Source organism: Ovis canadensis, chromosome 9 (genome assembly GCF_042477335.2).
Source record: "Ovis canadensis isolate MfBH-ARS-UI-01 breed Bighorn chromosome 9, ARS-UI_OviCan_v2, whole genome shotgun sequence".
Taxonomy (NCBI): domain Eukaryota; kingdom Metazoa; phylum Chordata; class Mammalia; order Artiodactyla; family Bovidae; genus Ovis; species Ovis canadensis.
Window position 1 is genome coordinate 10,519,702 of NC_091253.1, and position 26,726 is coordinate 10,546,427.

At 41.7% G+C, this 26,726-nt stretch overlaps 1 protein-coding gene across 1 annotated transcript; it reads right to left on the minus strand.

Annotated features, from left to right (window-relative positions):
* Window positions 1-898: 898 nt before the first annotated feature.
* DDX43 (DEAD-box helicase 43) lies at window positions 899-26,726 on the minus strand. Its single transcript, XM_069601110.1, has 21 exons — window positions 26,700-26,726; window positions 26,466-26,593; window positions 26,230-26,377; window positions 25,764-25,927; window positions 16,042-16,276; window positions 15,752-15,989; window positions 12,589-12,644; window positions 12,188-12,314; window positions 11,260-11,385; window positions 9,714-9,795; window positions 8,600-8,756; window positions 8,253-8,371; window positions 7,691-7,792; window positions 7,166-7,307; window positions 6,542-6,642; window positions 5,334-5,421; window positions 4,549-4,676; window positions 4,233-4,342; window positions 2,499-2,637; window positions 1,589-1,676; window positions 899-1,015 (listed from the first exon to the last, which is right to left on the minus strand). Exons 1-21 carry the CDS (start codon window positions 26,724-26,726, stop codon window positions 899-901), a joined length of 2,622 nt encoding a protein of 873 aa, XP_069457211.1.

Here is a 26,726-nt window from a genome sequence, read left to right on the forward strand (position 1 = left end):
TCATATGGCTCTGTACTGCATATCTGCGTCCAAGGGAACTGGATCAAGGGGTGTATGGGGAATTCCCTATTTGTTCAATGGTTACGACTCAGTGCTTTCACTGCTGGGGACTGGGTTCAGTCCTCTCAGGGAACTAAGATCCCACAACCTGCAAAGCATGGCCAAAAACCAAAATAAAACAAAAATATATTGCAATATATTTACAATTAATACACTGCCACCTAATTGCTCAGGTGTAAGAGGTTACAGTAATTTACACTTCCACCAATTCCATTATATTCCATTATATGCTTACTGGTCTCTCCAGACAACTTAAAAGATTTTTTCTCACTTTTGAATTAATAATTCTAAGATACATTAACTAGAATTTAGGGAACAGATAAAGAATAGAGGCGTGGGGCATGTGTGTGGTTGTGTCCAACTCTGTAACCTCATGGACTGTGCACCCCGCCAGGCTCCTGTGTCCATGGAATTCTCCAGGCAAGAATAATGGAGTGGGTAGCCAGTCCCTTCTCCAGGTATCTTCCCAACCCAGGAATCAAACCTGGATCTCCCACAATGCAGGTAGATTCTTTACCATCTGACCCACAGGGAAGCTCAAAAGTTTCATGGAATTCTCCAGGCAAGAATATTAGAGTGTTTATCTGTTTGCTTCTCCAGGGGATCTTCTCGATCCAGGGATTAAACCTGGGTCTCTTGCATTGCAGGGAGATTCTTTATCATAGGCCCCCAATAAAGAATAAGACCTGACTTATTATGTTAATGGATCTTAGAGATAATGCTTATTGTAATAAACACACTAACAAAACCTAGCTAAGGAAAATAGGCATTTGAAAGTCTGTGAGCTTTTCAAATTTTACCTTTTTTAGTAGGCTGGTACCACTTTTCTACACAGACATTAATGATAAAACTTCCTGGGTTTTCCTTGAGGTCTTCCCCATTTGTTTTCTGTTTCTTTTTTCAGTTTATTTGCTTTGTATCTCTCAGCCATTGAGACAAGATCCTCTGGGACACTCTGAAGCCAATAAATGTCTTATTAGAACTGAGATGATTCCTTTAACATATCAGCTTTTCTATAACATGCTAAAATGCCTCCAAATAGTCAGAGAATCTCCACAGTTGATTGCAGATACCTTCCAAACAGAATGAAATGTGTCCTCTGCATAGTCAACACTGAATTTTCAAGGTATAACAACCAGTCTGGTGGTAAAACCCCCTGTCAGTAGGTACGCAGCCCTCCTGCTCACATGGCCCTTCATCTGCTTCCCAGTGCCTTTATCTGGTGCCATTTTCTCCTCTCGAGGAATGAGGACGTGCCCTGCTTCCTCTACATTCTCCAACCTCCACCCACTGGGCTCTTCCTCAGCAGCGTTCAGTGATGCTCCTCCACATTAGAACATGCTCCCCAGTTATACATTATATTATATCATCATATTATATTATAGCACCTCATCTTTGCCATGTTACGACCCTCAAAACACACATTAATTATTTGCTTAATATCTGTATTCCCTGATAGGCTGTAAGGCCCAGTACTTAGAATAAATGAAACTTGAACCTTATAGAAAATAGAGTTGCATATTCTCACCTGATTTGCTCTTTCTAGAATATTAATTAATTCACCAGCAATCTTCCAATCATTTCTAGTGATAAGGGTAATAGATACCCCGGTCCTCCTTCAAGGGGGGGAAAAGTTAACGTAATTTTATTTATAATTTATAGTAATGATTCAGGTAGCAAAATTGAATAAAACTATAGCAAAACATCAATTATTTCACAAGCCCAACCATGTATGATGCAGTAAGATTTAGCCATTCAGACAAAGAAGATGTAGTACATATATACAATGGCTGAATACTACTCAGCCATAAAAAAAGAATGAAATAATACCACTTGCAGCAACATGGATGGACCTAGAGATTATCACAATAAGTGAAGTAAATCAGACACAGAAACACAAATATCATATGGTATTATTTATACGTGGAATCAAAAATGATACAAATGAACCTATCTCTGAAAGAGAAACAGAATCACAGACATAGAGAACAGACTCATGGTTGCCAAGAGGGACAGATTTGATGGAGAAATGGAGTGGGAGGTTGGGGATAGCAGTGGACGCTTTCACACATAGGATGTCTTACAGCTAGTTCCTACTGTATACAGCACAAAGAACTATAAATATATTCAAAATCCTGTGATAAACCATAATGGAAAAGAATATTTAAAAAGTATATATATGCATCACTGAATCACTTTGCTGTACAGCAGTAATTAACAAAACATTGTAAATCAACCACTTCAGTTTTTAAAAAAACATTTAGGCACTGAAATAGCAATTTGGGATCTAATCTTCAGCTGATCAAACAGCACATCACAGGAGTTTTATGACTCGGCTCAAAGAGAGAAAGCAAAGATCTTCTTTTTCAAGGTAAGGACAGTCTGTGAGAAGAATGAGGGGTATCCCCAGGGTTGGTGGGCAGGCTCCACAGACTTACCCTGCTCTCCCAGTACGTCCCACTCTGTGGACATATTCTTCAATGTTTCGGGGAAAATCATAATTATAGACATGCGTTACATCATGGACATCAAGACCACGGGATGCTAAATCAGTAGCGATCAGTATTCGCACTTTACCTGCAGAGTGAAACCCAAAGAATACAGACACATTCTGGTACAAACCAACCCAAGACATACCTGTCCCCTATTAGCTAATCAGGTGAAATATTACTGCTTTGAATATTAAAAATACTTAAGGAGAGTGCATGGGGAAAGGGTTACTTAGTCTTTCTTTTTTCTGGCCACAGGCATGTGGGATCTTAGTTCCCCAACCAGGGATGGAACCTACACCCCCTGCATTGGAAGTTAAAGAGTCTTAACAACTAGGCCACCAGGGAAGTCCCTACTTCATTTTTTTTTTATTGTATAATCATGCATTTTATTTTAGTTTAGTTTAGTTTTTTATTTTTTAAATTTTAAAATCTTTAATTCTTACATGCGTTCCCAAACATGAACCCCCCTCCCACCTCCCTCCCCATAACATCTCTCTGGGTCATCCCCATGCACCAGCCCCAAGCCTGCTGCATCCTGCATCAGACATAGACTGGCGATTCAATTCTTACATGATAGTATACATGTTAGACTGTCATTCTCCCAAATCATCCCACCCTCTCCCTCTCCCTCTCCCTCTGAGTCCAAAAGTCCGTTATACACATCTGTGTCTCTTTCTCTGTCTTGCATACAGGGTCGTCATTGCCATCTTCCTAAATTCCATATATATGTGTTAGTATACTGTATTGGTGTTTTTCTTTCTGGCTTACTTCACTCTGTATAATCGGCTCCAGTTTCATCCATCTCATCAGAACTGATTCAAATGAATTCTTTTTAACGGCTGAGTAATACTCCATTGTGTATATGTACCACAGCTTTCTTATCCATTCATCTGCTGATGGACATCTAGGTTGTTTCCATGTCCTGGCTATTATAAACAGTGCTGTGATGAACATTGGGGTACATGTGTCTCTTTCAATTCTGGTTTCCTCGGTGTGTATGCCCAGAAGTGGGATTGCTGGGTCATAAGGGAGTTCTATTTGCAATTTTTTAAGGAATCTCCACACTGTTCTCCATAGTGGCTGTACTAGTTTGCATTCCCACCAACAGTGTAGGAGGGTTCTCTTTTCTCCACACCCTCTCCAGCATTTATTGCTTGCAGATTTTTGGATCGCAGCCATTCTGACTGGTGTGAAGTGGTACCTCATTGTGGTTTTGATTTGCATTTCTCTAATAATGAGTGATGTTGAGCATCTTTTCATGTGTTTGTTAGCCATCCGTATGTCTTCTTTGGGGAAATGTCTATTTAGTTCTTTGGCCCATTTTTTGATTGGGTCGTTTATTTTTCTGGAATTGAGCTGCATAAGTTCTACTTCATCTTTTTTAACTGCTGGCAATTTACAACAGAATAGATACCACCATCCAAATGGTTCATTAATCATGTCAAAGATATACACCTTTCAGGTAAATTAAGACAACCATCTCCCACTGCAAATTCTTACCTTGATATCCAGGTTTTAAACATGGGTTGAAGAAAGAGAATCTGATTAACATTTAGAGCTAGTTCTGGGATCTGTTAGCTGAAGGCAAATATTAGACATGGGTTCCATGAAAGGTGGTATCACTCAGAAAGACCAAGCATTGGGCAGTTTTAAACTGCAGTATTAACTGTATAAATGTACCTGTTTTAAAGCTTTTTAATGCTCTCTCTCTATCACTCTGTTCTCTATTGCCATGCAGAGACTCTACTGATATACGCCGGATACCCAGGTCACTTGATAAATGATCAGCCCTAAAACAAAAAATAAAAGTCAGGGGTCTAACTGCTTATTTGAATACCACAATCAATTCATTACTGTTATCTCCCCTGGCAAGAGTCTGAAGTAATGTACATATTTTAAGACATACACCCTTCCCTCGTTTGAAATGATTATACAAATAGAAACAATGCTAAAACAAACACATGACTGATGATTTCAATGTAAAAAATATACTCACACAGCTTTCCGGCTGACAAATATTATGACTTTGTCCTTGGGAGACATGCTCTCGATGAAAGCTTGGATATGTGATCTTTTCTCATCTTCTGTGGTGACAATTATATTTTGTGTCACGGTACTTACAGCCTAAAGGATTCACAGATCATAGTACATCAACATTAATGGGCAAACCCCTTAATGGCTCAAAATCCATCTTACTTCTGTCATTGGTTAAATGTTTTAATAAACTGCCAGCAGAAAAAAAATGGCAAGTTCTTCCAAAAAATCTCCCGTTCCTACTCAAGGATTTAGAGCTTGGTCTTTGACTTTTACCACTTAGTTACCCAAGATAAGCTTGGAATTTCGAATGCTTGTCAATGAGCTGAAAGCAACTGGTTGCTATCATTTGAAAAGGAATAACCATGGGTTGAGGCCAAGCTTACAATAACCATTGCCATAAATTATGGCTATAGCCTTTCCAATGTTCAGCTTATGACACTAAGAGCTTCAATTAAGTACTGTGACAACTTAATACAAAATTTCCAAATATCATTGTTACCATTTTTCTGCCCCCAAGATGAAATAGTTTCTGAAGACTTTATCCTGTCTTTTGTGAAATCTAATAAAATAAGCCTAGGCAACAACTTGTTATTAATTACCACTGATTTAAGTAAAAGGTCAATTTTCATTAATAATTAGTTAAAAGGCCAATTTCAATTATGAAGTGAAAGGCCAATGAACTTTATAATGGCAAAACATTTACAAAATTAATAAGATATAAATAGTAATTAAAAATAAGCTTACGACTAGATCCAAAGTACCAACATACACAATCATGGGCTCTTTCAAATAAGATTGTGCAAGTCTACGAACAGCATATGGCCATGTTGCACTAGAGATAAAATGTAATACAAAAATGTTAAAATGCTTATTAGGAATAAAACATTACTAAGTTTCCCTAAGAATGCTATGAACCAAAGTACCCAGGAAAGACAAACAGTACTTTTTAATGAGGCTGACTTCACAGAAAATATATGGTTCATAATGAACTGCTCAAAGAAGCTACTAGATTAAATCTTCAAATAAGTTTAATAGGTTTATAAACAAAAGTTGAAGGAGAGGTATACCTTTCCCATCTACGGGGACCTAACATGAATTCAGGTGTTAGATTAGTTTTCTCTTGGCCTTTATAAATGGTAAAAAAATAAAAGTAAAAACCCAGCGTTTTTCATACATTGTGTGCGTGTGCGTGCGTGCGTGCGTGCGTGCGTGCGTGCGCGCACATGCGCGCTCTCAGTCGTGTCTGACTCTTTGCAACTCAATGGACTGTAACCCGCCAGCCTCTTCTCTCCATGGGATTTTCCAGGCAAAAATGCTGGAGTGGGTTGCCATTACCTACTCCAGGGTGTCTTTCCAACCTAGGAATCAAACTTGAGTCTCTCGCATCTTCTACATTGGCAGGCAGATTCTTCACCACTGCACCACCTGGGAGCCCTTTTATACGTTGTCGGCAGACAAAACCAAGAGCTTGAGCCAAATAAAAACATTTTAACTGCAATGATGATTGGATATGTAAATTCAGATGTTTCTTCAGTCATATATTATGAAAACAACCACCTTCTGTACTTTAATACTAATTAACAAGGTTTACTTAGGAAACAAAATGAATAAATTTAGTGTATTTCCCCACTTATATACTCTTCCTTGCCTTAGTTTATCCTGGCTAAAAAGTGTTCTGTGATCAAATATTCACCTCTAAGGACAGATGGTTACTTTTTCCAATCTGAGACCCCCTATAGAACAGTTTCCCCAGGATGTTTTCATAAAAATCTTATTTTTAATTCAGGAAACCCAATAGTCATTGTTAAACTGTTGCATTGAGTTGCTATACTAAGTGATAACATATCTTTCCCCAACAGATCTCAAAATACTTTTAAGTAAGGCTCTAATATCAAATGAATTCTGTTCCACTGGTTCTACTTTGCAGACTGGCAAATTAAACATATACCTACCTTGTCATAACTGTCTGCCTGTCTGGACGTACATCTAATAAAATCTTCATTATCTGGGGTTCAAATCCCATATCCAGCATTTTGTCCGCTTCATCTAATACCTGCATTAGAAAGGGCCAGATTAGGGGAATTTCCTGGTGGACAAGTGGTTAAGACTCTGTGCTTTCACTACTGAGGATGTGGGTTCAGTACCTGATAGTGGAACTAAGATCCTGCAAGCCACACAGCAAAGCCAAAAAAGGGCTAGATTAGATGTGGACGGTAGCTAACGTACATGTTCTTTCCCTATGAATATTAAGATAACTTTCTCATTTCCTCCACTACCTGAACTATGTGTACTTGCAACACCATTGATTTGACAACATGTAAGTTTCTAAATATATTCAATGAAAATATAATTTAAATGTCTAAAGTATTCATGCGGAATTCTTTTGTACTTATCTGTATTTTCCAACATTTATAAAATATTAAAATGGAATTATCTTTAAAATGTGTATTTTAACAAACTAGAGGGAATGAGAAGCATTCCTAGGATTTAAAACTATTATGAAATGGATAGCCATTCTAAAAGGTTTGATGAGAGCTTCTTCCTCCCAGAGCCCCAAACCCCTGCTCCAAGATTACCAGGTAGGTTATGCTTTTCAGGTACACAAAGTTATTCATCTGTAGATCATGGAGTCTTCCGGGAGTGGCGATGATAATGTCTACACCTTTTGATAAGTCTTTTATTTGTCCATCTCTATCGCCACCACCATATATACAAACACTTAAAAAAAATACAGAGGTTCATGTTCAGGTGAGGAATACCCCTTCACAATTCAAAATCCCAACGAACCTAAGCCCATTTGGGGTATAAAATTTTAAAAAGTATATAAATCAAAAGTATCAGGCTAAGTATAGTCCTGGCCCCTTTCTGAGAATGATCCATAGCCATCAACCCACACTGATGTGTCCTACAAGGTCCATGTTCAAACCCTCATTACCTGACCCCGCCACCCCAGCTACAGTTAATTTGAATGAGGGGTAATCAATGCCTGGCCACATACTGAGCCAATGACGTCTCATTATGTGTGAAAACAATGAAGAGGATGTCTAAAGCTACAGAGGATTAAAATGCTGGTTCAGGGATGGCCAAAGAAAGCAACTCACCTTTTAAGACCTCTGTATGAGTATTCAGAGCACTCGGCATCCACCTGCAGAGCCAACTCTCGAGTTGGGGTGAGGACTAACATGCCAGGCCCGTTCCTGGCTCTTTGGAGAAAAAGCACATCAGTATCCATCTCAGGCACACAGGACCTTCGTCCAGTGCCTTCAAAATTGGCAGCAATGAACATCTAAGTCATCAACATGCACCTCTCATAAAAAGTTGAGAAATAAAAAGAAAAACAGCCTGATCAAAGAATCCTAGAGCCCAGACACGAGCCTTCTCATGGAACACAGCCAGTGCTTTTCTGTGTCAGACATTCTCAGAGGACTGTACTGAACACGGTCATTGGAATAAACTTTCCAACATCTCACTGTGAAGACTTGTGGTGGATATTACCTGCTGCTTCCTGAAAATGTTTCATCGATTTACATCCACCCACACAACAGAAAGTGATTTTTCTCTGAGATGAGGCACTGCCCTTAGACCAGAGCAATCAAACATTGCATTTTTTGGAATTCTTATCTACTAAACCCCTAAAGAGTACCCAGATGTAGAAATTCTTACACAGGTTGGGAGTCAATATGAATAAATCCAGGCATTAAGTAGGACAATGTCTTCCCTGTTCCAGTCTGGGCTACTCCTATCAGATCTATTCCTTGTAGGATGATTGGCCACGCCTGTGACTAGAACAGAATGATACATATTAAAATAAAAAGTACATTTCTTTCTGTCAAGTATTCCTCCTCTCCCAGTCCCAAACTTCTCAACATTTTGAGTGCTAGGCGGTGGTGGATGTGCTGGGAGGATGCTTCTAAGAGACAGCTGTCCCTGGTGTTATAAGTTCAAATGACCAGAAATTGGCAGGGGGAAGAGGGGAAGCCAGTGAAATGTTAGAATTAAAGAAAGCATACCTGAATTGGTGTTGGCTTTTGAAAACCTGCCTTTTGAATATTTCTCATAACTTCAGGGTAACAGTGAAATGCATCCTCAAAATTACAAGTAGGGTTAGGAAGAGGACGTTTCTCACCATCTTTCAAGTCATCACAAATTATATTATAATTTTCCTTCCTTTAAGAATATAGAACAAGGATTAAGGATTAGTGGCTTTGATCACTTTACTCTCCAAGCAAGAAATTTTTTCAAACATTAAGGGCATATCTAGGAATTCAAAGGCAACTGATTGAAATCAGACTGTTGGTTAAATTATAGTAAAAAAGTAATACAAAAAAGAAGCTAGTTCATCTTTTTTTTACCAGAACAGTTCTAGAGAAGAAAAATAATTACATTGTATGCATGAAAGCCAATGAAAATTTCATGAAAAGGTTGAGAATAGAAACTGAAAATTATATGCTTCATGAATCAAAGTCAGATTTGGCAAACACCTGAGGGCCTATAACATTTCACTCATATTTCCTTAATTAATCCTCAGCAATCCTTTGAAGTGGGAATTACTCTCATTGGACAGATGGTCTTTAGTTATTTGTCCATTGTCAGAGCCCTACCTCAATCCTAGAATAACTGCTCTGTCTGCTGTACCATACTATCTTAGTTTTATAAAAGATATTAACAGGAAAAAATGTTACCATTAGGACTTTTAGTTCCATATAATAAAGATTTAAAAGTAAGAAATTATTCTATTATTCAGATATCAGATCAATTTCTTATGATTCTCAACAGTTGTAGAAATAATTCTGTAAAATTACTGCTGAATATGACAAAAACTAACCATGCCTCTCTTTAAATTTAAACATTAAAATTCAGTTCCTCAATTATATGGGCTATATTTTAAGTGTTTAATAACCATATATGGATAGTAACTACTCTAGATACGAATACAACCCATTTTCCCTCTTTGCCAAAAGTTGTACTGATTAGCAATCTCTAATATGTGATTTCAGACGCAACCAAGTTTTTTTTGAATATGAATAAAGTTTCAAATGCAATCATTTAAAGTCTTTTCTAAGTGAGCTAATTTACTAGCCTAATTCTACAAATACTCACTAAAAAGTATTAAAACTAACCCACCTCCAATTGTCTACTTGTTCTTGTGACATTGAACTTGTTTTTTCTGACTCTATGTAAAAGTTTTTCTTAACTGGAGGCAAACCTGCAGGAAAAAAAAAAAAAAAACAAAATTTAAACTTCGATGAGTAATGAGAATTCACATTTTACTGTCATTTATTCAAAGCAATAGAAATCAAACTAAAATATATATCAAGTTCACCTTGCAGACATGGGGATTTTAGATAGTTGTTCTATACTTTGCCAACCTCTAGGAGATCTCCAATTTTGGTTTGTCTTTCAATTACATTTTTCACCCAAGAAAGAGATCTTGAATAATTAAATACAAAATAAAATAAGCCATGCTTTACAAGACACTCAGTCATCACAACTGACAAATCTTTTCTCATAGCAGATTAATTCTTTGCTTTGAAGATCCATCCCATTAGTGTTAAGGAATAAAATATTTACCCTTATTCTATACTCTGAAGCTACTTTGTTTTCTTTTTTAAATGCTCATCAGGACTCCACCAACTTAAATCCTTTTTCTGTCTCCTGCTGCTGCTGCTAAGTCGCTTCAGTTGTGTCTGACTCTGTGCGACCCCATAGACGGCAGCCCACCAGGCTCCCCATCCCTGGGATTCTCCAGGCAAGAACACTGGAGTGGGTTGCCATTTCCTTCTCCAACCTCTGCCCCAAATCTTCTAATACCTGTGTTGTGATGGCACTGGACAGGCTGACCACCGTAGTCACATAGTAATGGTCACTGCTTAACTTTAAATAAATGGTGTTTACTCTGAAATTCAATGAATAATATGGAACATTATACTTCATACGTAATTCCAAGTGAGAATTTAAAAAAATCTGTTTCCTCAAGAACTGTATGTACTTTTTAAATTTTTTCTCCCTTTTATTTTGCCCTTCTTGGTTAAGAAACTCCAAGATCAACTTTTGCTCAGTCACAGCAAAAGGTTAACTTACAGTTGGCAGGTTTACTCACTTCATTTCCTTTTGTCCCAATTTTCTAATTTTATTAAACTTGTGCAGTGAATTATCTCAAAGAAGATGAGATACCAAATTTTAACCTCCCATTTATAACATAAACCACAACACTGACATAGAAACTATCATGCCCTAGGCACTACTTACAGCATTTCAAATTCTACTGTCATTTTGCATATAGATTTAATTACTAAGAGCAACACTTTTTTACAGAGGCTGCTGCTGCTAAGTCACTTCAGTTGTGTCTGATTCTGTGCGACCCCGTAGACAGCAGCCCACCAGACTCCTCTGTCCCTGGGATTCTCCAGGCAAGAACACCGCAGTGGGTTGCCACTTCCTTTTCCAGTGTATGAAAGTGAAAAGTGAAAGTCAAGTCGCTCAGTCATGTCAGTCATGACTCTTTGTGATTCCCATGGACTGCAGCCCACCAGGCTCCTCCATCCATGGGATTTTCCAGGCAAGAATACTGGAATGGGTTGCCATTGCTTTTGCCATTCACAGAGGCTAAAAACCTCAATTAAGAGGAACAACAATATACTATAGAAAAATGCTGGGATCCAGCACTAACCTGCCCACTTTTTCTCATTCCATTTCAAAATGTTTTCTCGGAATTTATCCCAATCAATCAATTTCTGCTCTCCTGAAACATCCTTCATTGCATCTTTTCCATCCGAAAGTTGGACAGCAGCAACACCTGTTAAAAAATTCCGCATCAGTTTCCAAACAAACCCTACCAATATAAAATCCCAAGCCATTTTACAATTTTCTGTTTTAATAACCCAACAATAATAATGCCTGAAACATAAAATTTAGGAATTTAGTACAACAGTGCCATGACAATTCTGGTCATGGTTTTTCAGTTATTTACTTCAGATTTCTGAAAGGCAAAAAAAAAAAAAAAATACTGGGGAAGATAAAAAGCATGAGAACCTAGTGTTTGCTAATAAATCACACATCACTAAATCTTTATAATATTCCCGTGTGGCAGATGCTACCCCAAGTAAACAGAGGAAATAGTATCTTAGAGGCTTTTTAGAGGTACTTTCCCAAGAAACACCAAGATGCAAGGTTGCTAGCTGAATATACAGCTCTCCTGGAAATGGCTTAATAATGGCTTTCTCTCTAGTCCAAGTATATTTGAGATTTTTAAAAATATCAAATACTTCAGTTTTCAAAGTTAGTCACATTCCAGGGAAATGACCATAGACAGGAGGCTAGGACTAACCCTTGCTCTACTATCAACAGCGAAGTGTATTAAAAGGTTACTCTGTTTTACTCCAAAGTAAAACTGCTAGACTTAACTACAGATATTAAGTGTTTCAGTTTGAGGAAAAGTATTCTGGATTTCACAGAAAAAAAATTCCTTCTATAACATACTAGATTTAATGATGGCAAGCCAAAGCTTTGTTATCAGGAAAAACAGCTATAATATGGCTTATGACACTGAATAAAACATTTAAAATTTTACAGGGCTCTAGGGGGCAAAACAGACTTACCAAGTTTGGGTTCTGTTTTGTATTCTTCTTGTTTTTTAACAAGATCATCTATCACTGTTTTTGCTTTGCACTGCATTGCCTTGGTGCCAAAGATTCTTACTTCTGCTTCAGGACACCCTCTTCTTATCTAGATTCAAGGGGGAAAGCAGGTGAGACAAGTTCCCTTACCATTCCTCCGGCACTCAGTCTCATGTAGTATAAAAATGTAAAGGAAATACAGGATTGCCTTCAATCACCATCTAAGACATAATGAATAGACTACAGCTTAGATGAGTTCTTAAAAAGAACTATGAAAAACTTTGTCAACTTATCCCACCATATGTTAATAACAGGACAGAAATTAGAGTTAGGAATGACTATAAGTCATCCTCTTTAATGATTTAAGAACATAGAAAATTTACCTGTATTTTCGTGTATGTTGAGCTCTGGATCTCTTTTATATTTGACCCACCACGACCTGTTTTTAAAATAAAAGAATTTTTAAAAAATGAAATCAATTACAGGGAACCTACTACCTACTCTGCATAAAGAACCTTCTCCAGTTCTTCCCAAATCATCCAAACAAAGGCTCCCAAGTTTCAATAATCACATTCAGTTTGTTAAAGGGGAAGCAGAAGCTTTCTATTCCAAATTGTGTGGGTGACAGGAGGCCCCTTTCCCTAGATACAAAGAATTCATCATCAGCCTAAGCAAAGACTAACTGGATAAAACAATGTAGATAAACTGGAACCCTTACACAAAACCAAAAAATTCCAATTAAAAAATGTTCAAAGGTCTTGAATAGACCCTTCTTTGAAGATTTACTTATGACCAATGCATGTATATAAAAATGATTAAATCATCAGATATGCAAATCAAAACCACAATGACGTATTACCTGTTAGAACGGCTCATCAAAAAGACAAGGGTTAACAAGTTGGTGAGGATATAGAGAATGGGAACCCTTGTGCACTGTGGACAGGAATGGAAATTGAGGCAGTCACTATGGAAACAGCACGCAGATTCCTTTAAAAACTAAAAATAGAACTACCTATGATCCAGCAATCCCACTTCTGGGAACTTCATACACAAGCATTGAGGGACTTCCCTCGTGATCCAGTGGCTAAGAATCCACCTGCCAATGCAGGGAACACGGGTTCCATCCCTGGTCAGGGAAAATCCCATATGCCTCAGAGCAAGTAATGAGCCCATGCACCACAACTAATGAAACCCAATACTCTACTGAAGCCTGCAACAAGCCAAGAGGAGCCCTCACTCTCCACAACTAGAGGAAGTCCCCACATAATCAAAACTAAATTAATTAAATATATTTTAAAAATCCTTTTGAAAAAAGAATCAAAACTAGGATCTCAGGATGATAGCTGCATTCCCATATTCATTTCAGCATTATTCGCAATAGCTTAGAGGTGGAAATAACCTAAGGATCTATGAACAGATGCCTGGATGAAGAAAATGTGGTGTATGCGTACACTACAAGTTTTCAGCCTTAAAAGGAAATCCTGCCATTTGTGACAACAAAGATAAACCTTGAGAGTGAAATGAGACAATAACAATAACAACAACAACAAAAAAGACCCTGCATATTCCACTGCTGCTGCTGCTGCTGCTGCTGCTGCTAAGTCGCTTCAGTCGTGTCCGACTCTGTGCAACCCCATAGACGGCAGCCCACCAGGCTCCCTTGTCCCTGGGATTCTCCAGGCAAGAATACCGCAGTGGGTTGCCATTTCCTTCTCCAGTGCATGAAAGTGAAAAGTGAAAGTGAAGTCGCTCAGTCGTGTCCGACTCTTCCCAACTCCATGGACTGCAGCCCACCAGGCTCTTCCATCCATGGGATTTTCCAGGCAAGAGTACTAGAGTTGGGTGCCATCGCCTTCTCCAATATTCCACTTCTACAAGGTGTCTTATGTAATCAAACTTACAGAAACAAAGTAGAATGACAATTGCCCGAGGGATGGGGGTAGGGGGGATGATGAGGAAACAGGTGAATGGGGAAATGAATTTTTAATAGGCAGATTCAGTCATGCAAGACGAAAACCTTCTATAGACCTACTACAAAAATTTGTTCTCACAGTCAACAATACTGTAAGTGTATGTTGTTTACCACAATTCTTAAAAGGGGGGAAACCTTAATTCCAATCATTTCTAAATGCTTTTCAAAAACGGATTTGTAAGACTCAATATATACGGAGAAAAACAACCCTGTTTTTCAGCAGATAAATCATACTTAAGTTAATACCCTACACCTTCTTATCTAAATTGGCTGTCTTCTTTGTTGTTCACTGCGGGGTAAGCTGCCAAAGATTTGATCTTTTTTCCCAAAGATTTCATAAGCCTAAGAGTTGGCTCTCCCAAGTCACAGTCTCTATAAACTATCACCTAACCTGCCTCTTGAGAAATCTGTATGCAGGTCAGGAAGCAACAGTTAGAACTGGACATGGAACAACAGACTCCTTTTCCAAATAGGGAAAGGAGTATGTCAAGGCTTTATATTGTCACCCTGCTTATTTAACTTACATGCAGAGTACATCATGAGAAACGCTGGGCTGGAAGAAGCACAAGCTGGAATCAAGATTCCCTGGAGAAATATCAATAACCTTAGATATGCAAATGACACCACCCTTAGGGCAGAAAGTGAAGAGGAACTAAAAAGCCTCTTGATGAAAGTGAAAGAGGAGAGTGAAAAAGTTGGCTTAAAGCTCAACATTCAGAAAACGAAGATCATGGTATCTGGTCCCATCACTTCCTGGCAAATAAATGGGGAAACAGTGGAAACAGTGACAGACTTTATTTTTGGAGGCTCCAAAATTATTGCAGATGGTGACTGCAGTAACGAAATTAAAAGACACTTGCTCCTTGGAAGAAAAGTTATGACCAACCTAGACAGCATATTCAAAAGCAGAGACATTACTTGCCAACAAAAGTACATCTTGTCAAGGCTATGGTTTTTCCAGTAGTCATGTATGGATGTGAGGGTTGGACTATAAAGAAAGCTGAGCGCCGAAGAACTGATGCTTTTGAACTGTGGTATTGAAAGAGACTTGAAAGTCCCTTGGACTGCAAGGAAATCCAACCAGTCCATTTTCTAAAGGAGATCAGTCTTGAGAGTTCATTGGAAGGACTGATGCTGAAGTTGAAACTCCAATAATTTGGCCACCTGATGCGAAGAAGTGACTCACCTGAAAAGACCCTGATGCTGGGAAAGACTAATGGCAGGAGGAGAAGGGGACGACAGAGGATGAGATGGTTGGACGGCATCGCTGACTCCATGGACATAAGTTGGGTAAACTCCGGGAGTTGGTGATGGACAGGGAGGCCTGACGTGCTGAAGTCCATAGGGTCGCAAGAGTTGGACACGATTGAGAGACTGAACTGACTGACTGAACTGATCAACTATCAGTTGCACTCAACGCCATCATTTTAGCAGCAAAGTACGTCAGAAACCTCGGGGTGGGGCTGGGGGAGGGGACTAGCCCGCTCGCTGGCAGGTGACTGGAGGCGAGGTGGGCGGGGTGGGAGTGCCGTAGGCCCCGCCCCGCCCCGACCAGCGCCCTGCTATGCTCTCACCGATCACGGCGCCCACGCAGTCGTTCTTCAGCTTGAAGGAGAGCGGCGGTACTCGAATACCCGCGCCCTCGGGCTGCTGGAGGCCAAAGGAGCCCCTCTGGCCTCCACCCGCGCAGGTCCTTTGGCCTCTTCCACCGCCTTGGCTTGGCTCCTCCGCCGGCCTCGTATCCGGAGCCCGAGGCAGCGCCTCATCCCGCCGGGAAGCAGCAACCCAGGAGGAGGCGTTGGCGCCGGTTTCCTGCCGAGACATGGCTCCGCGAACAAGATCCGGCCCTGCACCCTCGGAGTGCCGTCGAAGGCTGGTCCTGAGGGGCCGCCACGCAGTCGCGGCTCCGGCCCTTGCGCGCCGGCGCCCCGCCCCGGCCGCCTCCCATTGGCGGGTGCCACGCCCTGAGCGGGGCCGGACCAATGGTCTCCCTCCGTTCTTCGCCCCCGCCGATGCGCGAGCGCCGACAGCAGGCCGTGCGCCCGCCTCTGGTGCCTTGGGCCTTCCGCGCTCGCACGCGGCCTGGCCGCCGCGAGGATCTGCATCTCAGTGATACAGACGCAACAGTCATGTTCCCAGTGTTTTTGTTTTTGAAAGCATAATGCACAAGTGTTTAATTATCCCTATTTGAATGGTCTTATTTCTGGAGAATAGCAAGATATTTTGTACTCTTTACATTCTTTAAAGGCTTCCACAGGTTTTGGCAAACACACGTGATCCTTTAGAGTAGTTCTAGGTGTGTCAGTGGACTCAGAATCAACCTACCTCACCAGCGCTTTAAGACGCGTTTAAGGTGGAAGCCATAGCACTCTGCAACTTGCCTAAACTGATGGGGCAAAGGTCCAGGGGGCCGCCAGCTTCTTCCAAGTGGTTGGAGCCTTGCATCAGGCCTGCGAGACACTGGCAGTGCTGCAGTCCAGAGATGTGCCCAATCTCATGGGTTAAAGTCTTACAGACTTAATGAAGATAGTCTGACTTGTTCATATTATTCCTTTATTATCTTTTTTTCTTCTTTATTATCTTTTTAAAGTTAGTGGAATCTGCAGTGATGTCTCATCTTCAACCCATTTATGATACTGGTAATTTGTATCTTCTCTTTTTCTTAGTTTAACCTGGCTAGAGGTTTACGATTTTTTATCCCCCAAAGAACCGGCTTTTGGGTCCATTGGTTTTCTCTTTTGATTTCCTGCTTTCAATTTGATTTTCACTCTTTTATTATTTCTTTTATATTGCTTACTTTGGATTTAATTTGCTCCTCTGTTTCTAACTTCCTAATGTACAGACTTAGATGACTGATTCTAGACCTTTCTTTTCTAATATATGCGTTTAAGGCTATATGTTTCTATCTAAGCAGTTTTCACTGTATCCGACAAATGTTGATGTGTTTTCATTTTCATTTAGTTCAAGGTGTTGTTACCATCAGGACTTCCTTGGTGGTCAAGTGATTAAGACTGCACTTTAGGGCAGGGGCCCAGGTTCTGTCCTTGGTTGGGGAAGTTCCTCAATGCCTCTGGATACAGGAAAAACAAACAAACAATAAAAGCCAAAAACTATTGTTCTGAAACCAAACTTGAGTCCACTCACCTGCCACACACCAAAGCCAATCTACTGACCCTGGGTTATGGTTAAGAAAATTAGTGTTTGTTTGTGGGGCACCAAGTAATAGAGAGGAAATGACCCCTGAATACACTTCGGAAGGACTGATGCTGAAGCTGAAGCTTCAATACTTTGGCCACCTGCTGTAAACAGCTGACTCATTGGAAAAGACCGTGATGCTAGAAAAGATGGAGGGCAAAAGGAGAAGAGAGCGCCAGAGGATGAAATGGTTGGATGGCATAACTGATAGGATAGACATGAGTTTGGGTGAACTCTGAGATATGATGAGGGACAGGGAAGCCTGCATGCTGCAGTCTATGGGGTTAGGAAGAGTTGGACATGACTTGATGACTGAACGAGAAGTAAGGAGAATAGGCAGCTCATGCTTAAAAGGCCTGAACTCCCTGATGACTTTCAGGGCAGAGTTTTTAGAGGCAGTATTTGGAGTGAAAGCTGAGGCTTGTGGAATTTCTCACTGGTTGGTGGTGATATAATGGGGTGTTTTGGGAATCTTAGTCATAACCTTTTGGTTCCAACCTGTCTGGGATCTACACATATTCAGCATATTGTCACCATCCTCCAGCTGGGTGGGGGTATCTTGGTTTCTGCATAACGCTCAAAGATGTTTCAGACTGTTAACCTATATCTCTTGAAGAGGACCTGGACCTATTTTATGGCTGACAAACTATTCAGGCTATCTTGCTTAACTGCTGGTTCTGGTCTTAACCAAAGTCCTGGTTCCTCCTCTAGGAACAAAACAATATGCCCCTTTGAGTTCTTGTGGAGGGACTCAAGCCCCACCCGGGTGGAGGATGGTAAATTACAGGTGAACAGACGATTCCTAGAGTATGACACTGATACCTTACCACCAACCAATCAGAAGAAAGTCATACACCCTGCAGTCCTCACTCCAAATTTTGTCTTTAAAATCTTTCCCCAAAACCATAGGGGAAGTTTGGGTAATTTGAGCCCAAGCCACCCATTCTCCATGCTTGGCCCTTGCAATAAATCTTTCTTTGTTCCAAAGAGATATTTTGGTTGTTTGGCCTCAGTGTGCTAGGGCACACAAACTTGGGTTGAGCAACCTAGGCATGTCTTTGTATTCAAATAGGCTTCTTATAGACAACATAACTGTTGTGTCTTGTTTCTTGATCCATTCTGACAATCTCTGACTAAACTGACCACTTTAACATTAATTGATTGCTGAAATAATTGGTTAATATCTGACATATTTGTTACTATTTTCTGTTTATTGCTGAGCTTGGTTACAGCTCAGGAGCTTTATTTGGTAAACAAAGGATAGGACACCCCCAAAGCATGAAGTGGGCTAACCCTGAAGGAGCGGCATCAACCTGTCTTGGCTCCCTCTTTTTATACTTTTTGTCTCCTGCCTTGCAAGCCTGCCGTATCATCACCAATCAGGATGATAGCGTAGAAGAGGGTGTGTTTGTTTCACCTAAGTTTTCCACTCCTGTCTGGGAAGTTTTCCCTCATTTCCTTTTCACAGGTTTTTCTCCTTTCTTCATTTTGAACTCCTTTTTCTATTCTAACTACCTAACATTGCCATTGTCCTTTATTCTTGTTTTTGAACTTTCATTCTTTTCAACATTTTGTGGTTTTAGTTGTGCAAATGAATTTTATTTTCTCTATCTTAGTTGAACAATTATTTAGCTTATTTTTAATTGAGTTGTTTTATTATTGCAGTCCATGGAGTCACAAAGAGTCGCACACAACTTGGCGACTGACTGAACAAAAATAATTTTATTGACTTTTAACCATTCACTGTCTAGTTTGTATACAAATCCATTATTAGAAATGTGCATTGCAAATAGTTTATCCAAGTGTGTGGCTTGTTTGTTTGTTTTTCTTTAAACAGTGTTTTTCACAACAAAGTTGTGGTTTTTTTTTTGTTTTTGTTTTTCCTGCACTGTGAGGCTTGTGTGATCTTAGTTCCTGACCAGGGATCGAACCTGGGTCTGGCAGTGAAAGTGCTGAAGTCCTAACCACTGAGCTGTGAGGAAACTCCCAGAAATTTTTATTAATTTTTATTATTTTACTTTCTGAAGGATTTTCTTCACTTTGTTCTGCCATATAAAGGCGACATCTACAAACATTTAAAGAAGAAATTGTACTAGTGATCTAAAATCTCTGCCAGAAAACAGAAGCAGGGAGGATAGTTCCTAATTGAGACCAAAATTACCCTTACACCAATATGAACACCAAAGTTGAATATGGGTTTTGAGTGGTAATGATGTGCAGATGTGGGTTCATCATAGTAACAAATGCACCCATATGGTGAAGGATGCTGATGGAGAGGGAGGTCCTGAGGGAGGGGTGGAGGCTTGCTGCTAAGTCACTTCAGTCGTGTCCGACTCTGTGCAACCCCATAGACGGCAGCCCACCAGGCTCCCCCATCCCTGGGATTCTCCAGGCAAGAACACTGGAGTGAGTTGCCATTCCTTCTCCAATGCATGAAAGTGAAAAGTGAAAGTGAAGTCGCTCAGTCCTGTCCGACTCCTAGCCACCCCATGGACTGCAGCCTACCAGACTCCTCCGACCGTGGGATTTGCCAGGCAAGAGTGATTGGAGTGGGTTGCCACTGCCTTCTCCAAAGGGGTGGAGGGTTAATGAGATGTATATGGGAAGCCTCTGCACTTTCTGCTCCATTTTGCTGTGCACTTAAAATTACTCTTTTAGGTCTATTTTAAGTGGAGCTTTGTGTCTGTCCAGCTTCCCTTTTTTTGTTTTGTTTTGAATTATCTAATTCCTTCCCCTTGGGTGTTTGATTAGGAAAATTAACATTCTGATACTGTTTTTTCACTTGGTGAGAGATGGTGAAGAAAGGGACATCTAAGATATTAATTCCAGATAATATAAATCCTTGTACTTTTCTTATATTTGCATTTTAAATTATTCATAAAATACAGCAGAATGCATCCCCACCCTATCTGTGACACTAAGCCTTTTGTAATAACCAACCAGGAATTAGAAGGGCCTTCACTTAAGCAAATAAAAAATCGGTATGATTATGCGGACTTAAGGTGAGGTCTGTCACCTACTTGCCCCCTCTAGACATGGATGGAAAAGGAACAAAAGGGTGAGTTCAAGCATGCTTTTGACCTGAAAGGCCCTGGAGGCTGCACTTTCTTCAGACAGAAATGTGTCCATTGGTTCACACATTGACCTGGAGTATGACAGGTGACACTGACTTCCAGCTCTGGAGTGGGGCAGGGACTTGTCCTGCTCCAAAGGCAAGTGGTGAACTAGCACAGGTCTGCCAAAGTCATACCTGGGCCCTTCTCCACTGCCAAATGCTCAAGCCTCCCAAGTCCGAGGCTGAGAAGCTGTGTGGTGGCCCAGCTGCCAGGGTGGGGCTAGAGGTCACCTCTGTATCAGTCCTAGGACTCAGCAGGGTGAGGAGCCTCTCTCCTACAAGGGGACTCAAATATTTCCTAGTCTCTTCAACACACAGATGAGCAATTCTACTCGAATTTCGGCACACACCAAGGTGAGAACTCAGTGGGAACTGTGATTTTGGAAAACAGACCCTGTAGGGCTTAATTCGTCACCTGGACCAGGGAGAATCATACTGTCTCATAGAGACAGTACCTACCACCAGCTGGGTTCTTCTCATTTAGTTCTTAGAAGACTCCTGTGAGGTGGGTGTGCATGTCTCCATTTCACAGATAAAGAAACTGAAATTGTGGGGCACTGTACTTGAGGCCCATGGGGAGGTGAGGCCCAAGCCAGGCTTGTCTGCAGTGCCATTTTTCTGGCTCAGTTGGTAAAGAGTCTGCCTGCAATGCTGGAGACCTGGATTCAATCCCTGGGTCAGGAAGATCCCTGGAGAAGGAAATGGCAACCCACTGCAGTATTCTTGCCTGGAGAATCCCATGGACAGAGGATCCTGACAGGCTACAGTCCATGGGATCACAAAGAGTCGGACTTGACTGAGCAACTTATACTTCTGTTTTGCCTCTCAGGACCCATGGCAGCATGATTCCAGCTTCAAACTGCAATTGCTGTACAAAGAAAAAAACTATTGTCTTCCTCAGGACAGCTAAGTGTAGTTTTAACGTCATTATAGAATTAGTGGGTTCATTACATATGATTTCAAAAAATAAAAAATATAACCAAGAGATAAATTTATTCCTTCCAAATTTTTTAACCAGGCAAACATATGGAAATTCTGGAAACTGGAAACCATATATTAAAATTTGCACTCTGACTTTCCCCCTTAAATTTTATAAAACAGCATTTTCCCATGTGGTTAGGCATATGATTCTTCACTATATACTTTTCTGCTTATAATTTGTCTTTTGACTTCATATTTCAGAGACAAGGCATAGGTGAATTTTTTTTCCAACTTAAAGTTATAATTCTATATAATTTAGTAAAAACTACCACTGTTCTTTTATAATGACAGCATTTGGAGGATGATCTAGAAGTTCCCCTTTACCCTCAAATTATATAAACTTTGATCTATATACTCATATAACATTGATTTTAAAAAAATTATATTGCCATGTAGTTGATTTACAATGTTGTTTAGTTTCATGTGTACAACAAAGTGATTTAGTCATATATGTATAAATATTATTTTCCAATTCTTTTTCCTATAGGTTATTACAGAGTATAGAGTTCCCTATGCTATAAGTAGGTCCTTGTATATTATATATTTTATATATAGCAGTGTGTATATGTTAATCTCAACCTCTTAATTTATCCCTCCCCCCCTCACCTTTCCCTTTTGGAAACCATAAGTTTGTTTTCTAAATCTGTGAGTCTGTTTCTCTTTTTAAAAAGTATATACATATTTATACATACTTTCTCTGGGCATATATTAATATCTGGAGAAAACCATACTTCAAAAAGATACATGCACCGCTATGTTCATTGCAGCACTATTCACAATAGCAAAGACACAGAAGCAACCTAAATGTTCATCAAACTATGAGTGGATAAAGAAGATGTGGAACATATATACACAGTAGAATATTACTCAGCCATAAAAAAGAATGAAAAAATGACATTTGCAGCAACATGGATGGACCTAGAGATTATCATACTAAGTCAGACAAAGACAAATACCATATGATGTCATTTATATGTGGAATCTAAAAAATGATACAAATGAACTTATTTACGAAACAGAAACAGACTCTAGCATGGCTTTTTATTTTTTGTCTTTATTTTTGGCCACACCATGTGGCATGTGGTACCTTCCCCGACCAAGGATTGCACCTTCCCCGACCAAGGATTGAACCCACACCCCACGTAGCATAAGCACGGAGTCTTAACTGCTGAACCACCAAGGAAGTCCCAGAACTGATTTGTAAAAGATGGAAAATATTTTTGTTCTTTCTGGGGGAAAAAAAAAATCATTTGTGTATATCAAATAGTCATCCATGTTTGTTTTCAAAATGTCCCTTCACTGGTTTAAAATAAGTTTAATTATGTGCCATATACACACATACACATGCATTGCTGTACTTCTGGGCTTCCTATTCTGTTCCACAAAGGCAAGGAGACTGACATGAACTTGTATTTTCAAAGAATGACTGGATGCTCTATGCACAATATGCTTTAAGGATGTAAAGATTTTAGAAAGTTGTAATTTAAGCAGCTGTAAGTCCACAAGAAAGTGATTACAAAGGATGGTGATGGCGTGGACTAGTTTCTTAGCAGTGGAGGTCATGAGAAGCAGTCCTATTTGAGATTTATGTTGAAAGCAGAGCTTACCTGATTTATTTAGAGTTGTAAAATGTGACAGACAAAGAACTGTCAACCTGGTAAATGGGGGTGGCCTTTACTGAACAAGAGAAAACTAGGGGAGGGCAGATGCTGGGTGCAGGTGAAATGAGGGATGCGTGTTACAGTGCAGGTGCCAGATAGAGAGCTGGATATGGTAAATGTTTTACTTCCCTATGATTCTTTGTAGCTTGACACAAAGTTGCAAAAGGAAAAAAAGCAATATCTGAAGAGAGTGAAATGTGTTTGTGATTTTCGAACTAGTAATTCCACATCTGGGATTCTTTCAGTTTTAATGGAAATATTCATAACATGCAAAGAAGTTTTATGTGCGTAGATAGTAGTCATAGCAGGAATTTATTGATTATTTGCTATTTGCTTGACACAATTAAGGGCTTTAAATGCATGAATTCATTTAATCCTCACAACTCTAAGATGGAAGGACTTTTATCACCACCACCCCCATTTATTGATGACAACTGAAAAACGGAGAGGTTAGACATCTTGCCCAAGGTTGCACCCAGCTAGCGAGTGTAGCTGGACTCAGAGATTGTACCACAAAGGGGAAGTGGAAGTGGAGTAGGCTCTGGGATTCAGAGCAACTAGTCATTGTTTTCTGCAGAATGTCACAGGCAGTCTAAGTGTGCAAGTACATCGTCGTGCATAGTAATTATCTGTTGAACTAGGAAAATAGTGTGAGCTGGAAATTGTGCTGAGTTCTCTGCATGCAATGTTTATTTAATCTCCTAAAGGCTCCTACAAGTATCACTATTTTTACTGTCCACATTTTACAGAGGAGGAAGTCGAGGAACAAAGAAGTTACATACACTTCTCCAAGTCACAAATCCAATAAGCAGCAAGGGTAGAGCTGAAATGCACATTTTTCTATTCCTTCCATAAACATTTCATGCCAGGAATGTAGTAGGCATACCTAGAGGTAGAAGACTTGGTCTCAGTTCTCAATGACCTACACCCTATCTGAGCAAACAAAAGCAGATCCAATTGTCCTTTTGATCCCTTAGTCCCAGAGGCTCCTGTGGACTGAGTTGGAAAGCCCGGGGCAGCACCGCCAGGGGCAGGCGGGGCCAGCGCAGAGCAGTCCTCCAGGAACACTTGGGTCCTACGTACAGGGGCTCATCCGCTCGCAACAGGCACACCCTTGAGAATCCCGGCACCCTGGCACCAGGTCTGGCCTGATACTAGGTTACTGGGGTGGTCCAAGCCTTGCGCCAAAAACCCCAGGGCCCCCCTGACCCGGGGGCTTCGAGGGTTCCCACGGGCTGTGGTATCCAGAGTCCACTGTGGGGACACTGTGGGGGCCTCGTCCCAAGAGGAGGAGTATTTATCTGTATTCATGTGTCAGGCACACATCGACCTGCGCCTCCTTCTCGACTGGTTCCAAGGAGAACACTTGTAAAGCAAGTGGTCTTCGACCTGCCCACGGAGCAGGCGGAAGAGATCCTAGGTGAGTTCTAGGCGGGGCACGCTCCACCAGGCCCTCTCCTCCACCTCCCGCGCTCCCAACCTCGGGTACAGTCGTTTTCCCGCTCCCAGAGCAGTCCTCGCCGAGCTCACAACCCAGGCACCAAATCCTGCACTTCAAGCAACTGACCGAGATCCCGCTGCAAATGCAAACTCTGGACCCCATGAGCCTGGCCGGGATCTCGATTTTCCTGCCGCCCTAGAGACAAGCTCAGCCACTGTCCTTTGCAGAAGGAGGCAACTGCTCCTCACCTGAATGTGAGAAAGGGCTGCGCGCTCCCGGCCTCTGGGCAAGTTGAGGACTAGGACAGGTAGGGTGGAGACAAACTGGAGCTGTGGCCTGAGACGGCAGCCCTATTCGCCTTTCCGCGAGGTGTTGGGAGCTTTCCAGGGTTCACGATTACTCCCTCACTCCACCCTGCGCGCTCTGCCAGGGGGAAACAACTCCACAAGGTCCCTGAAGACCTCCTGCAAGGTAAGATGGAAGGGGGGAAGTCGGTGTGTCCCTCTGCCCCGCTCCCACTCTCCTGTGTGTGCTCACTCAGACAGGTCTGCCTCCTTGCAACCCCATGGACTGTATGTAGCCCGCCAGTCTCTTCTGTCCATGAAATTTTCCAGGCAAGAACACGGGAGTGGGTTATGCCATTTCCTCCTCTTCCGGATCTTCCAGGGACTGAACCCGCATCTCTTAAGTCTCCTGCATCATCGGCAGGCGGATTCTTCACTACTGCTGCTACGTGGGCAGCCCCTTATAAAAGACTGTAGACATTTAAGGGAAAGATTTGTCTGTCTTGTCCTCGCCTGAGCCTGGTGTCCCAGTTGCTCCCACCCTCCCTCCTCTGGAAGAGCAGCGGAGGGTTAAACCGGTCTCCTGGTGGGAAGGAGACAGAGAAGGCCCGTTGGCCGCGTCTGATCCTCCCAGATCCTCTGGTCGGTGTAGTTCTCCAGGCTCTTTTGGTTCACGTCCAGTTTTCCGGCCCTTGGGCTATGCTGACAGAATCCCATGCCTGTGAGGCAGATCGGTTTAAAGAGAGTCCCGGACTACTTCGGGCAAGCCTGGGCTCCTGGGAGCCAAGGCCGGTAGCCAGGGCCCACCAAGCCGTAGTTCCCAAATGCCGTTTCCGTCTATAGGTCAACTGGAGAAATTCCCGATCTTGATGTGGGAGCGGCCCGGGTTCAGCGGAAGCAGTCACGAGCCTCCAACGGGTCTCAACGTGGACGCTCCCTGCAATGGTCGCGTGCCCCAGGGAGGCCTCAGGGCCCCGGGTTGCCCACTGGCCACTGTTGAGGGGGGAGGTTAAACACAGCCTCATTCCAGGGCTAGGAGTGGCATTCCGCTCCCCGGCTCTCAGATCTTGAGACTGGTGTGTAAAATGAGGAACCCGTTTTTAAAGCCGGGTCATGTTCCTGCTAAGTCACGTCAGTCGTGTCTGACTCTGTGCGACCCCACAAACGGCATGATGACTCCAGGCCAGGCCTACCTCTTCTCTCCTACCCTTGACCCCAACCTCTAGGGAAACCACTTTCCCTCCAGCCCGTCAGAACAGAAACGCCCTTTTTTAACTCTCAGATCAGCGGGGAGTCCTAAGTAAATCGATTTGCATTAAGAAACAATGAAACCCAAAGCAAAGCCGGGACCTGCGAGCACTTGTTTCCGACTTACTGGGGGCCCGTACAGCTGGATTTGGGGCTTGTAGTCCGCAGCCAGGCTCGCCCCGCAAAGGGCCGGAGGCTTCGAGGGTGCCTCGACAACACGATTCAGTTTCCTCCCAGTCTCGAGGGCTTTCCTGGCCTCCTCCAGTCTGAGCTGCCTGCACAGAAGAGCAGCCAAATTAGAATCAGAAGCACGTGATATAAAGTTTAAAACATGAATGCGACCTCCACATCCCACAGCCCTGCAAAAGGCCAGGAGGCCCCAGTTCCTCCCGCAGGCAGAACTCGGTCCACACGCGGGGTGTACTGATGAACGCTAAATGGTTCTCCCGGAGAGTCTCGGTTCTCAGAGGCGCAGAAGTCAGCTTCAGGCGCTTTTCGGGGAGACAGGCAAAAACTTACCTTCCCACACAGACTTACAAAGAGGCCTGTCCCCTACCCACCCCAAGCCTCTCTCTTGCGTCCTGGCTGCATCGATACCACTTGACCAACACCTGGATAATCCAT